We start from the raw sequence: 15,877 nt of genomic DNA, 5'->3' as shown, positions 1-15,877 counted from the left end.
GGATGGGAGGAATGAAACTGACACAGAAGTGTCACAGGGATAAAAAAAATATAAGTCTGGCGTGACAGGGCAGTGGTGATTTATCCAGGTCACATGGTTGTCTTAACAGAGGGATTACAGACCCGTTTTCAGCCCACCACCCCACCCAACTCTCTCCCTCCATCCTGCCTGCCCTTGCCCTCTACATTCCACACTGTACAGCACGGCTTTTTTTTACCATTACAGGGAAACAAAATCTGACAATGCTCATGAAGCTTACAGTACAATTGTTTGCCCCCAAAATCAACATCTCTATTGTATATTTATTGAAATCAGTTTATGGTTGCTTGCCACAGAATGTCCGTGCCGTGAGACGGTATCCTTTCCGTGTTAACCTAGGTTGACCCGTTGTCATCTGGTGGTTCACTCTCGGTGCTGTCAAGTGCTGTCTCTTGCTGCGGTTTAAATCATTAGGCCATGTGATCACCCCTGCACAGATTCACCCTATCCCTACGGGGCATGTGGCTATGGACGGGAGATATACAATATGCAAGGACAGTCCTACTTTAAATCTCCCATACCTCTCAGCATGCTCTTGTTGTCTTGGGATGTGTGTGAGAGAGACTGTGTGTGTGTATGTGTGTGTGTGTGTGTGTGTGTGTGTGTGTGTGTGTGTGTGTGTGTGTGTGTGTGTGTGTGTGTGTGTGTGTGTGTGTGTGTGCGCTTGCCTGCTGTTGGCTTTTGTTATCTTGGAAGAGGTTATTCGACAGCTGCGCAGCTATAACTAAGAGAATGAACGGTGGCCTCAACACTATTCGCCCTTGGCTGACTCAGTATCACACAAATAGTTCATTGTGAATTATAATTGCAGACATAAAATTCATGTCTCACATAAGCATTCACACTGTTCCCAACTGAAATATTTGGACTGGATTTTGGAGTGATTGACTTGAACAGGAATTGACATGAGTTCAGAGTCTCTCATTTATGACCTCATGCATGAACAACAGATCAACTAAAGCAGTTACAAGTACATCATTAGGATTTATGGTTTTCTTAAGCATGATCCTCATGATTATATGAATTTAACATTAATTGCTCATGAGTTCATCATGTCTGTGGCCCCTCAACTAAAGTGGTGAAAAATGTCATGTGTTTAGAGAACAGCAAAGTTGTATTCAAATCAGAATTTGAGCAGAAAAATAAATAATCAGGATCATGCTTATGATTATGAATCATAATTCATAGTGATGTGCCCACGTACCTAATGCTTTAGGTGATGTGTTGTTCATTAATGAGGTCACAAATGACAGATGATGAACTTATGTCAATTCCTGATGATTCATGAGATATTAAGGAATGAAGTAATACATAAATCATGAATTAATTCATGCATGAATTCATGATAATTCATGTACCCTTACCGTAAAGTGTTACCATGAATTTTATAGATCTAATCTAGAATCCAGATTTTGATTAATCTGCAAATGTTCTGCAAAAAAGCTATTTTAGCAAGACTTTGTTTACTGCATGTTGCACCCCAAACTATGTTGCTCTGTAATGTGCAGTACCTGATAGTAATAATTTGGCCAAAGTCCAGCTCGTAGTTGTTGACCTGGGCTATGAAGATGGCCGCCACGGCCTCATAGAGCGCGGTGCCGTCCATGTTAATGGTGGCCCCCACCGGCAGCACGAAGCGGATGATGCGCCGGTCGATGTGGTTGTTCTCCAGGAGGCACTTGAAGGTGATAGGCAACGTGGCAGAACTGGAGACAAGGGGGTGAGTGGGACAGAAACCAATTAGTGCGTGACCTGCTGGAGAGATTGAGTGCTCCGAGGCGATTTATGAGTGCAGAGTCTCTGAGGAGAACAGACAACACTTTAGACTTTTCCGCTAAACAAAGTGCTAAAAACACTGTGGGCTTTTTCTGCAAAAAAATAACACTGTGGGCTTTTTCCTCTAAGAAAGGGTAACACTTTACTACTGCCCACAGAGACTTAAGAAATCAGCTGTTAACATTGATGTTCAGTATGTAAAACTATTGTTAAACAATTGCTTAAAGGAACCGTATGTAAGAAATGTATTTCAATTAATCATAAAATGGCCCTGATATGTCACTAGACATTAAGAAATCATGTTCATTTCAAATGTTTATATCACTGACAACAGTAGTCCGGCCAGGATATTGTCATTTAAAAAGTGAAGTTGCAGCCCTCAACTGATGTTGATGTTGTGTTTTGTCATGTCATGTTGTGTTTTGGCCTGATGCGCCACCCTCCACCTATCTACTAATCACAAAGTCAGTAGTGTTTCGCCATCCGGGTTGGCAACCTCGATTCAGGGGGAGGGGATACACCGCTCTACAGTAATTTGAAAGTGATTGCAGTCCCATTTTTGGCCACAATCTTACATATGGTTCCTTTAACATCAGCTTAACCAAATCCAACATCTAACCTTAACCTTAAAGGAACACGCCACTGTTTTATGAAATTGGATTATTCACCGTCTCTCCTAGAATAAGATAAGTGGGCAATCTCTCGTCGCCGGATAGCATGTTGTGAGTAAAAGTGAGCAAATAAACAACCCCTCCCCCCAATTACTTCTTGTGGCCTGCGTATTCACAACGAGTACAAATAGCAATGCAGATTAAGACGAGGCGATTTCCTAGGCAGATATTGACTTGGGACTGTATTGGGGCAAAGCACAGGCAAAGCACTGCTACTTGGGTGCAGAGAGATGTGTACACGTACGTACTGTCCTGTAGGGGTGCGGTTCATCAGCAACCTAAGATCAACTTGGCACACACCACACCACCCTGTGTGGGATCATGACCCCGAGCTGCCTGCTATTCTCTATCCCTTTCTCTCTGGGGCAGAGCAGATGTGTACTGACCTCCCTCACCTCTCCTCCACACACACACACACACACACACACACACACACACACACACACACACACACACACACACACACACACACACACACACACACAGACACAGACACACACACACACACACACACAGACACACACACACACACACCTGCCCTCACACGGCCTCTGTGGGGTCACACGCTTTAAAATGTCACTGACAAGTGGAAATAAAAAACAGGGCAATATATCCTCTCGGCACGAACCTCAAAGGAACAGGTACTGGCGAACAGACATCGGAAAAAAGAGATAGAGAGAAAAGTGCTCAGCATGGTCCCATGGGGAATGTGTTAGCGGTGTGTAATGAGCTTTTAGTGGCGAGTACGATGCGATTGGCCGGCAGAGTGGCAGCAGAATCTGGAGAGGCTGTTATGACTCACAATGACTTCCTTACATTGCATAGCTAGATGGAATAGTCATGCCCACCTGCAGTCATGAAATGTGTTTTTACAGTAAATTAGCAGGGAGTCCCTCTCTCCCTGTTAGTGTGTGTGTGTGTGTGTGTGTGTGTGTGTGTGTGTGTGTGTGTGTGAGTGTGTGTGAGTGTGTGTGTGTGTGTGTGAGTGTATGTGTCTAAAAAGATACCATATAATAATGGGAACTAGAGCCATCCCAATGTAAACCGCTTCGGACAAAAGCATCATCTAAATGAATAAATATAAATGTAACGTAAATGAGAAAAACACATAGATCGAATTATCTCTCCCTCTCATTAACCCCAGCCGCTTGCCTGCTAGTATTCATGACAGGATGCAGTTCCTACCTGGAGGAGGTTGCTAGGGAGATGAGCAGCGCCTGCAGAATCCCCCTGATGTAGACGATGGGGCTCTTCTTGGTGATGAAGAAGTAGATGCTGGGGAGGATGAAGAGGCCATGGAGGATCAGCCCCATCACCACGGTAATGGCGTAGAAGCCCAGCTTCTTTCCCATGGCGGAAGGGTCGCTCATCTCCAGGATTTTTCCCGCCACCAGGAACACGATTCCAAATGGAAAATACCTGGTTGGTTTCGGAATGAAAGAATACGGAGAAGAACCGTGAGGAACACATACACATAAACACACACACAAAACACATAAAGAAGAACCGTGAGGAACATAGCTGGCATGCACAAACACATGGACTGTCTTTGGAGACTCACGGTATCATATATATATATATATATGGGGCACGAACGCAAACGCAAACGTGAATGCACCCAGTTATGCATGGACCTTTTGGCGCATTCTTACATGGGAAAATGTGCTGCCCAATGTTTAGTAATGCGAGGGCCATGTCATGCTTTTCCGATGGGGGTGCATTGTTGATGTGGTTTGCGCAGACTATGAGAAAGCACTTTTTAAACATGCGTGAGCCTTGCACGGTCAGCTGCATCCGTGGTGCATGCGTAGAGTATGAACCAGCCCTAAGAATCGAGGCACTTCATAAGCATTATGAGTCCCCATGCAGGAGCTCTTTGCCCCAGAGGACCAACCTCCCATGGAGCCCACAGGATACACAAAACACTACAAAGTGCAGGTATCGGCCATAGCAAGCTGGCTGCATTGGATACAATACTTACAGATATTTTTATAATTACTTGTGTATCCAATTGTGACAGCTTCTGAGAAAGTAACATGTCTTGCTATATACTGTATACACAGTTGTGCTGATTTCAAAAAAATCTCAGCAAAAATGTCTTCATGGTATTTCATAATTAGCATCAAAAGTGTACCAGATAACGCATACAGTAAGTGCAGAGATGTTTTGATTCCAAGAAATCTCATAATTAACATCAAAATCGTACCAGATGACGATGGCAACGATCTTCAGCACAGCTTCATTCAGACTCTGGCAGAAGTTGACCAAGGCGCTACCATTGGGACCCATTCTGCCCAGCATAATACCTGAACACAGCAGTGGTTACACAAACAGACAGTCTATTGACAGAACATACATGTATCTGAAGAACTCACAATAGTGAGCTGAAGCACTCAAAAAATAAATACTAGATTTGGTGTCTCAAAGTTTGTAGTGTACTAAAGAATATGTACCATTATACAGACTTGTATAGTTCAGTAAGCAGTTGTAATTAATTAATTGTTAATGCAATTAACTTAATAAATATATCATTTGAGACATTAATTTGAGATATCTCTTTAAAGTGTAAGGCCTTTACTGAACTTATTGTATGCTATTTTGTATACTAGGTGAGTTTTTTTTACCCATTGTTGCTGAGAAGATCACAATCCCGAGGACGTTCATGCCATCACTGGTTCCTGGTAATGTGCGGAAGAACACATCCGGTGGTGGTGTCAGGTCCAGCTGGAAGTTCTGGATGTCTGTTCCGTTGTCGTCCTGTATGCCGTAGATCAGAGGCCTCTTGGTGGTGCTCTCCGTGAGGACCTGACTGACTGTGGGCTTTGGGGACTTCATTATGGGCACACTGTTGGTCCGATACTGGGTGATGAGAGAGAGAGAGATAGATAGATAGAGAGAGATGGATCACTCTGCTGAAGATGTCTAAGATGAAGCCATGTTTTATCTTTTGAGCCATCTGAATAGTTTAGAGTAAATTGCATGTTTTTCTATCATTTCCATATTCAGGTCTAGTTTCTAGATTAGCTTCTGTTGGTGCTGAAGTGTTGTGAAGTCAGGGTGTACAGAAGTGTAGTGTGTAAATCTAACTCACTGACTGCACCAATGGGGTTTCAGACTCCTTGCTTACATACCCACCTCCTATGGTCAAAGTTTGAGCCCTTTACACGACAGGTTATATAAGCACATGAATCTCAGTGTCTCGAAGGCCCCTATTTTGTACCCTGGCGCATGGGGTAAAATTAGTTTTCCACTCGGCGCAACGTTTATTTTCTGATTTTGCACGTCTATTTTTTAAACAATGCGCCCAGGGTTGTGGTAATTAACAACCTAGGGAGTGGCCTAGCGCATTGTCTAAAAATCGCTATCGTACACTACCTAAAACGCATTACGCCACTGACCAAGAGAAACCTGGTCAGAAGTCTATGGCGAGTTGTTTATATGTTATTTTAAGAGCATATTGTCAACAGTTATATTGGCGGGTGCACAATGCACCATCCTTCTATCATCCATGAACGCGCACCAGCACACGCTTCGAGCTGTTAAAGGGAATGACAGATGTTTGAATAACTAAATTTGAATAATTTTGACTTTTGACTAGTGACCATGCGCTTTAGACTGTCATAATAGGGCCCAAAGTGTCTCATGTCTGTTTAGATAAAATACAAATAACATGCTTACATAATGTAGGTCATTCTTCTTTAACTCACCTCAGACGATACGTATAAGTATAAACTCTATTGATCCCGTGAGGGAAGTTTGGTCTCTGCATTTATCCCAATCCATGAATTAGTGAAACACACTCAGCACACAATGAACACACAGTGAGGTGAAGCACACACTAATCCCGAAGCAGTGAGCTGCCTGCTACAGTGGCGCCTGGGGAGCAGTGAGGGGTTGGGTGCTTTGCTCAAGGGTACTTCAGCCGTGGATGTGGGCATGGGAGATGGCAGTGCTCAACCACTCCCCCCACCCACATTTTTCCTACTGGTCGGGATCGAACCGGCAGCCCGAAGCCCTAACCAGTAGGCCACGGCTGCCCCATCAGTAAAGCTATTTTCAGTGGGCTACATTGTACCTCTCTGACTTACATGACAGTATTATTGATGTTCTGATATACAGGTTATAACACAATACAAATCTGTTTGTTTATTTCCCTGTATACAAGCAAAGTCAGAGTATGGACATGGGACATAAAAAGGTCATAACTATTTCCTATTTAGTCAGAACAGGGAAAACATCACCAGTCAGACAAAACACCTCCTCCTAATAGCACAGTACTGTATATTTGACTACATTCAGCGTGTGACATGATAATAGATGTTTGTTCTGGATTGGGAATAATGGACACTCGAACAGTAAGGAGGAAAAGACATAGCATTCCGGTGGAACAAATGAGCGAATTAGGACTCACCTGTTGAAAGGTAGCTTGTACAAGGTTGGCAGGGAACATGTTTCTGTGAAGAGAGCAGAGTTGTTTCCAAATTAATTACACACAAAAGGATCAGAATAACTATAGTGACCTCGAGAGTGCCAATTCTGTACCATTCTGTCAACCCCTTGTAAATATATTCATTAGAGAGAAAAGCCTTCACGCTGGACTCCACCGTTCAAAATGCACTCTTAAATACCACTGTCGGAGCCGTTAAAATACTTAATGTCATTCTGAAGATCTGGCATACTTTCAGCAAGGCCATTCTGAATATTTCTATCCAGGATGAGTAAAAGAGGCACTGTTACTTCAATGCTAGTAGTGCCACATTATCTCGGGAATCGTGATGTAGGCTCTCACATGAAGGCACAATAAACACAGCCCTTATTCAACAACCCTTCTCACTGGGGATGCATGGGCAGGGTTGTGACAAGCCAGGACGATGATGTGTTAGTTAGCTTACATATAAAACATGCGTGCCCAAGAAACATTTGCATACATCTACAACAATAGAGATTATTTTAAATGCTCCGGAATGCATGCTTCATCCTCCTTATGTGCATCCTCCTCTTTTCCGTCCTTTATTTACACACAATCAATTCCAGTTTACACTCACACCTCTGTCGTTGGCATAAATAAGTAAAAAAAACAACAACAACAAAAAAAAGGTCTTGTGGGAGTTCTTTCAGAAACAAAGCTCATTTCACAAAGAAGCCAGTATGGAGAGCAAAGCAAACACAGAGATGAGTGAGAAACAGATTTAAGATATAGGAGAGAAATACTGTGGAGGTACAGCATCTAAAGCTGCTAAAAAATAAACTGTTATCGTAATGTTTTAGAGACGGCTTTTGTAATGGCAGCACAATAAAGATACTGTCGCGGTCAATTTTGCATCACCTTTGGATGGCCGTGACTGTGAGCACTCATGTATGATTCCAACTGAATAAAAGCTAACAAGATAAACTTTATGAATTCCACAATCTAGTTTGGCAGTACCAACCGTTGTCTGTAGATTTGGTTTGATTTAATCTGATCGAATATATCAAGAGATATTACCATTTTACTATTTCTCACACACACACACACACACACACACACACACACACACACACACACACACACACACACACACACACACACACACACACACACACACACACACACACACACACACACACACACACACACACACATGTATAAAGGTTCCAACTTTGATATTTGGAATATATTATGCTATAGACTTCGGCAGGGATGACAATGAAAATGCATTGTGTGGTGAACACATCAGAGTGTTTCCTGTGATGTAGTTTTATCAGGACACTCGTGGGCTTCTCTCCCTGTGGGCCCGTTTCGCTTTCATCTAGAACCTCTGCAGGTGATAGCTTTGAGAACAGGCAGCAGCTTTTGTGTGGACAGCATCCATTATGCATAAATCATCTCTGTTATGAGCACCAAAGCCTGCTGCCCGGGCCCTCACCCTGTCGATTCCAAAAAGCCATATTAGCAACAGGAAAAGGTTTTCGTGTGCCCGCACCAACGGTCGGTTTATGCCAAAAAAAGCATTGCAAACAACCTCTTTTGCCCTGTCTTTCCTGATGTGAAGCTCATGAAACAATGAGCTTCACTATCAACAAAGAGGCATGTTATGGTTTTCTGGCACCGCTGTAGTGCCAAAGAACACAGATGAATCAAAGGGACTCACAGAGCTATGCCAAAAAAACAACTTGTAGGACACAATGGTTTTGAAAAAAAAATGCCAAACACAACATCTAGATGCCTCCAAACTAAACAAGCGGAGTCAGAACACAATGCCAGAGATCGATGAAATAGCATCATATTTGGACTTCAATATTGGGAAGACAACTGTGGAGAAACACACTTATCTATGAGGGAAATAAGCTTTTGCTCTGCATTCACCAGTGGGATGAGCATTTGCTATGAACTGCATTTCAATGGAGGTAATGATGCTGAGTTTCCTTGGAAATGACTGAGTCTCTAAAAAAGAACTTGATTAAAACAAACACTTCCAGTCAGTAAAAGTAAAAGGGAAAAGTGTGTGTGTGTGTGTGTGTGTGTGTGTGTGTGTGTGTGTGTGTGTGTGTGAGAGAGAGAGGGAGAGAGAAAGAGAGACTGCTGGTAATTAAGTTGTTTTCATGCATACATGGCACATTTTTTAAAATATTAAATCCACAAATGAGTTCACCTGCATGATCCAGAAATGTCATATCTATGGCAGTATGCAGAAAAATGAAGGCTAAAGTGTACGCTTACCTGGAGAAAATCAATCTACCCTGTAAACTTTCCCTGAGGTATCAGTATCTTACAAAACCTTGTATATATTCATTTAACTGGCTGTTTTCAAACCTCCTCACAAGTTCTCAGAACACATATTATGCACCAGAACTCACTCCATGAGTCACGATTGTGTTAATTGGAACAAATCAACAAACTGTCAATCTTTATTACACACCTGTAACCTCAGTATGAGGACACGCCAAGGGAAGCATGGCATTCCTCACATATGCCACGAGACAGAACAAATCCATCCTAGTCCATTTAACCTGCCTTTGTCAGCAATATGGCAACTTCACTGTCGTAGAAACCAGTGGTGACAAGTGTTGAAGGCTGACAATCCTCCTGACTGGTTTTTAAAATGCCCCGTTATTCTCAGCATGAGTGGGCAAGCAAAGCAGGGAGAAGTGGGCAGCTTTCTGATCTGAGATCCAGCCCGTTCTGTGGTAAACATTTCGGACAAGACTGACATGCTCGGAAGGAACAGGCAATCAAGTGAACCCGTCGGAAACCAGAGTGGACAACTGAGGCAGGAGAAAAACAGATCAATGTGGCTTGAGGCACATAAGCAACAGCAGGGTGCATGGCTAATACTAGCCCAGATCAGGCCCAGATCTGCTCAGGAGACAGACTCAGTCTGGTAGACAGAAGTCTGGAGGACTGAAATGAGCTGAATAAAGTGAAATACTTAAAGGAGAGTTTCAAAAACTTTCCAGTTTCAACCCAATCGCCAAACAACGTGGCGTGTCAAGATTCCGAATGACTTAGGGGTTTCCACACCACAGCCAACAATCCTGGCTCTAGGTGTCCACGTCCAACTTTTTGACAGCTGTACTGTAAACATTGTTGATTTATGCACTCTTCTGGGATTGCGGGTCCATTTCTTTTTTTTTTCCGTGCAGTAAACTTTTGGGAGTCACACACATATGCACACACACACGCACTTGACATGTTTTACTATCTTAGTGGGGACTAAGTGGGGACCCCCACTGCAATTGTATTACAACATTACCACAAGACCACACACACACACACACACACACACACACACACACACACGCACACACACACACGCACACACACTCTCTGTGTGTTTTACCGAATCAGGTCCAGCAGGGCATCAGCCGAGCTCATGATTGGCTTCCCGCTGTCCTCTGAGTCCTCCTTCTGCGCCATGCCACCCGGGTGGATGATCAAAACCATCACGATGCCCACTACTACAGCCAGGAAGGTGGTCCACAGGTAGTAGGAAACAGTGATCAGCCCCAGTCGGCTGGAGCACTTAGGCTCCAGGGCAGCCAGTCCAGACATCAAACTGGGGATGAGAGAGAGAGAAAGAGAGAGAGAGAGAGAGAGAGAGAGAGAGAGAGAGAGAGAAAGCAGGGCCAGATTAACCATATGGCAATGGGGTGATTAGCCAGATGCTCAAAATCGTCCAAGGTGACCAGGAAACAAGCACAATTTTTTCTTAGAACTCGTTTTATACTAACATGTTTACTATGGTGTTTTTTCAGTATGAATGGCATGGCTTGCCAATCTCTCAGTTTGACACCCTGGTCAGATAAGTTGCAACATGTTCTGGATCCTGTGTGATCACAAATATTGTACCTAGTCCTATCCAACATCACAGAGTAAAGTTTACTTGCCAGGAAATGGGATATCATCACATTTTCTCCTCACTGTTTATACACCCAAATTAAAATCCATATGCATTTTAGACACTCCCTTTAAATGTTGGTTATACTGGTATGCCTTTCACAAATATTTACAAAACTAAAATGAAGGTGAAAGCATTGTGTGAATTGAGAATATTTTTGAAACTACATGTATCTCTGCAACTGTGTACCGTCACCACCAGAGCAAGCCCGAGGCATAAATGAACTAAGCAGCTGCTTGCAATAGTATCCATCTGCAGAGCCGCAGACATATAGCAACCGATCTACCACCACCAATCTACCACAGCGGATCTATCAGCCAGAAGTTATTGTGTTGTTGCTAGGTTACCGTGCGTATTCACAGTACTGAATTGCGTTTTCCGTGTTTTCAACCACGGTTAATAATAAAATCGGAGTGTCTATTTACACCCCTGGTACGAATAACCTTGGCCACAAAGCTGAGCTATTCACACCCTGTGACATAACAACAAAAAGACGTTGCTCACGTGCACAAAAAACATGGCGGACATTCGTTTTTTCGTCAGCAGAAAGTGAAGAATTCTGAAATGTTTCGACACTAATATCTGTTCAGATTAAGTTTTAGATTGAAAAGTTGTGTTTTATTTTCATAATCTTGGTTCAGTGAACACATACTGTACAACCGTCAGTTTGTTAGTTAACAGAAATTTCGTGAATATGACGTTCAGGTCTATAAACTATGAGTTTACCTGCAAACACCTGCTTCTATCAGCATCTGCTTGTGAAAGAAGATAGTACAGTGGTCACAGACATGGGTTAGCATGTGGGAGACCAGGGTTCAATTCCTGTGTGATGTGTTTGGGCAGAGTGAGTGTGCATGTGTACCAACGTCTCTGGAGAGAAGGCGCGCAATTTCAACAAGAAATCGGTTCTCAAACAGAAGTTTTGATTGCAACAATTAGCTAGTTCATGCACCAGGGTACGAATAGCATCCACTTCTAACTATACATTGATGCAAACAGCATTAGACCTTATTCAGAGTGTCTATTACACAGCTGAGCAATTCACACCCTGTTACGTAACAACAACAAAACATGTTGCTTGTTTTTTATTATTATTATTACATTGTGTGATCAATATACCAGAATAAATGCACAGGGGTGCAAATAGCATACACTGATATTTGTACCAGACAGGGTATTAATAGAACACATTGCTTGGTGCACCGGGGTACGAATAGCATACATTGATATTTGTACCAGACGGGGTACTAATAGGACACATTGCTGTGTGCACCGGGGTACGAATAGCATATATTGATATTTGTACCAGATGGGGTACTAATAGGACACATTGCTGTGTACACCGGGGTACGAATAGAATTCACTTCTAATTGCACCAGGGTACGAATAGCATACACTGCTAATTGTATCTGGGGCGCAAATAGCCTTACCCTAATAAAATGTATTTTACAAAAAAAAAAACAGATACAAAAAAAACACATACAAAAAGGTACAAAATGAAAAATATTTGGTACAGAAATTGGAGAAGCAATGTAGAGAATAACACATTAAAATGCAGGTTGTGCATGTCTCTACAACAGCCAACATTGGACTGTGCATGTGTGCTTTCTAGACGTTCTATTGCTGTAGCTCTGTAGCTTAAATTGTTATTCTATTGCTGCTAGTCACATTGGATAAAGGCATCTGCCAAATTAAGTGTAGCCTAAATGTAGACATAACCACATTGGATAAATTTGAACATGTGGAGCAGCCCTGGCATGCCAAAGTATCAATGAGGATGAGTTTCTCTCCACAATCAAGTTTAATTCATTTAAAAGGATAAATGGGGTTCAGTTGATTTGAAACCATAAATCATAGCCTAACTCACTGTTAAATATTTGAGAGACAGTTGTTATTTTGTTTCAAGCCACTGAAACTGATTTAGGACTACGGCAGGCCTGTTGAGGCCACAATAAATAGGTCTAAAATTCTCTTTAGCCTATGTTATTACTGTGACATTGTAAATAACAACTATATTAATACAATTTATAATGTTATAGTGTGACATTTGTATCAATAATAGTAAAGCACAGGTGTCTACGCGGGTTAGGGAGGGGGACCCCAAATCAAATTCTGCTTAGGGCCCCATAAAGTCTTGGGCCAGCACTGGTCACTCACCACCTCCTGACAATTACTGTCAATGCTGTGACCCTGTGCTGTGAAGCAAGCAGTGCAGCTTGTCAAAGAGGTGGGATATCAAAACACTCATGCTTTCAGTGTGAGGCAATAAACCAAACAGCAGGACAGTACAAGTTTAGTCGATATGTTCACCACCACAGCCCACACTGCTTAAAGCTTTAAGCTGCATATCAGCGACCAACAAGTTAGACAGACCGCACATGACTGCAGACTAGACTATGATTTAGATTTAAAAAACACTAATAAACACAAATACTTAATAGATGTCTTAAGGACAAGGCCCAAGCAATGGGAAATGACACTGTCTGACTGATCTTGTATTCACAATTATCAGGCCCAAAGTAAACGGCAATGATGTACTGTATGTCACATTGTATGAACATTTAATTTTAAAGGTATATTAAAGGATAATTCCGGTATTTAGCACTTTGAGTCCCTTTTCTGGTTTGTTTTGGATGAACTAGAGTGGTGGACACCGAAATTTTGACGATGGGTCCTGTCTCAACTTTCTGACTTGTTTTGAATTGCCTTTGACTGGCTGGACAGTTGCACAGTTTTAAAAATGAACGTTAAGGGTTGTTTTAAGGACATGTTTGTGCATGCCCATAGCCCGTAAAAGTCCTGGCAGGAAGCATGCATAAGGATGTAGATCCAGGAATGCACTAATATTTTGTTCGTAGTACCAGTTTGAAACAATTATTAGTTAACACTAAGTTGTAAACACTTCGGAAAAAAATATTAAAACTGGATATACCAAAAAACGTTGATGTAATCGCTTCCTGCCAGGACTTTTATGGGCTTTTCCTAAATCACGGAAGTAACGTTGACGCAGCGGTATAGTAGCATCCATCAGGCAAGTGTTATTTAAATAAACTCCTGGTGTATTTACAAACTTTTCAATGCCTCGTTTTATGATTAAAGAACATAGTTGTACTACTGTAGAAGTTTCGTACCATTCAGGGCATTATTAGTGGGGTAATTTACGAGATAAAAGTTGGTACCATTACGACTGCAGAAACTCATTAGTTTCTGACAGCGCTACTCGACCAGGGTTCGATCAAGGGAAAACAGGTTCTGGGAGGGTGTTTGGCTCAGGGTCATGGTGCAAAGGACCCTAGGGTGAAATTACTCCGAACCATCGCTTTAAGCTGCAATACAGCTACAATTATGATAAAACAGTTTGGTCAATTTTAATGTAAAACATATAAACTTTCCCTTCCCTTGTCCTGTGATATTTTTAAATCACCCTTTTACAGGCTTCCAAATGAGGCTAAATTATTTTGACATTTTAGTGGGAACAGACATTTTTTTCCATCATTATGGTGACATTTTCCTGCTGGAGTGGTAGGCGTGCTGTTGTGTAGAATATGGCGGTGTTCCCCTCCTCTAGCATACGCTGTCAGTGTGTGGTCAAGTTGAAGTGACCTTTAGCCATGACAACATCTACATGCAGTCCTCTCACCAACCAAGGCCACATGTACACAATGCCACATTTCTCTCTGCCACTTCAGTGTGTAGCTATTGGTGATTGATTTGGGTCCTGCCGAGATTCATTCACGAGACACTTCAGAAACACAGTTTTTCCTCTCTCTGAATACTCTCACAATGTGTGTTTGTATGTGTGTGTATGTGGACCTTTTCAGATTTCACAGTTGCTGTTTCAGCCACAACCACAGTGACACAACTAACCCAACCAACTAAAAAAAATAACCCAGCCACAGCTGGTCGAAGTCAAAAACCATGGGGGGAAAAAAACGAGTAAAACAAAAAAGCCCATGCAAGCACCAGCAGTCAGCATAGCACCAGCCTGCTGAGTGGCTTCCAAAAGATTAGCGAATCCTGTGGCCTATAAAAGACTGACTGCTGCTTGCCACTCAACATCTGGATAACCCCAGCTGAGATTACATAGTAGTGATTGTCATCGGACATCTCTCATCATGTAAAGGTTAAACAAAGAGAGATATAGTTTTTCATGTTGTTGACTGCTACGAGATGGAAGTTTTCTTAAACACAAAGTGTGCCTGAAAAAGCTGATTTGCTTCTACTGTAGGTCTTATCACAGTGGGAACAAATACTGTGCAAAAAAACATTACCTTATGCTGACATAGTGTAAAACAACATCCATGGATATTTAGAGGACAAAGTGATGTCTGTCTTTTCATTCAATTCAAAATCCTATTTCAAATATGGACATCCTTTCGAATCTAATGTATATATAAAATATGTAATGTAATATTTTGCATGATAAGCATGTAAATCAAACATATCTTGAAATGCATCAATAATGAAAGTGGCATTATGAATTCACTACATCAAGGCAATTCTCTAAAAACAAGTGCAAATCTTAACAATTTATTGTGTGTAACCTACAGGAAACAGCAGTGGTGGCAGCCCACACTGGCCACTCAGTCAGGGTTCCGACGCACACAGAGAAATGCTTAATGGGTAATCCCCTGATGACGATGAACCAGTGTCACATGTGGTGGCGGATTCATTAAGAAAATGCCATGCCTGTCTCCACTTAATCTGGCTTTCACCCTATTGAATCATTCCCCGGGCAACACAGGACCCGGAGAAGATCATTGGACGAGCCCTCGCTCCACAGCCAGAATCAACAGCATATAGTTGCTACCGTGGCAACCTCGCCTCTGTCGCTCTCTCTCTCCATTTGTTAGATGACCACCTCATATATGGGGAAATAGCTGGTAGTACAAAACAGCATCTCTACTGAGTGTGTTAGTCATAGAAAAAATGACACACAGCCTTTGCTTTGATCAGAATGCAATGGCTGCATCCGGAATTTCAATTTGAAGAGAGGGGAGGTTTGAGCAACAT

At 42.2% G+C, this 15,877-nt stretch overlaps 1 protein-coding gene across 3 annotated transcripts in view; it reads right to left on the bottom strand.

Annotated features, from left to right (window-relative positions):
• Window positions 1–15,877, bottom strand: part of slc1a7b (solute carrier family 1 member 7b) — a 57,377-nt gene that overhangs the window by 5,904 nt on the left and 35,596 nt on the right. For all 3 annotated transcript variants that reach the window (XM_076278269.1, XM_076278268.1, XM_076278270.1), the window contains exons 3-8: window positions 10,307–10,522; window positions 6,898–6,940; window positions 5,111–5,345; window positions 4,693–4,792; window positions 3,672–3,905; window positions 1,551–1,745 (exon numbers count right to left, since the gene is read on the bottom strand). In XM_076278269.1, the coding sequence (XP_076134384.1) occupies window positions 1,551–1,745; window positions 3,672–3,905; window positions 4,693–4,792; window positions 5,111–5,345; window positions 6,898–6,940; window positions 10,307–10,522 (1,023 nt within the window). The remainder of the gene's footprint in view (window positions 1–1,550; window positions 1,746–3,671; window positions 3,906–4,692; window positions 4,793–5,110; window positions 5,346–6,897; window positions 6,941–10,306; window positions 10,523–15,877) is intronic.

Source organism: Alosa pseudoharengus, unplaced genomic scaffold (genome assembly GCF_046254945.1).
Source record: "Alosa pseudoharengus isolate Yale_2024_CS ecotype anadromous, Long Island Sound unplaced genomic scaffold, YU_APseudo_1.1 YU_APseudo_1.1_scf_11, whole genome shotgun sequence".
Classification (NCBI taxonomy): domain Eukaryota; kingdom Metazoa; phylum Chordata; class Actinopteri; order Clupeiformes; family Clupeidae; genus Alosa; species Alosa pseudoharengus.
This window is presented reverse-complemented; position numbering and strand designations above follow the sequence as displayed.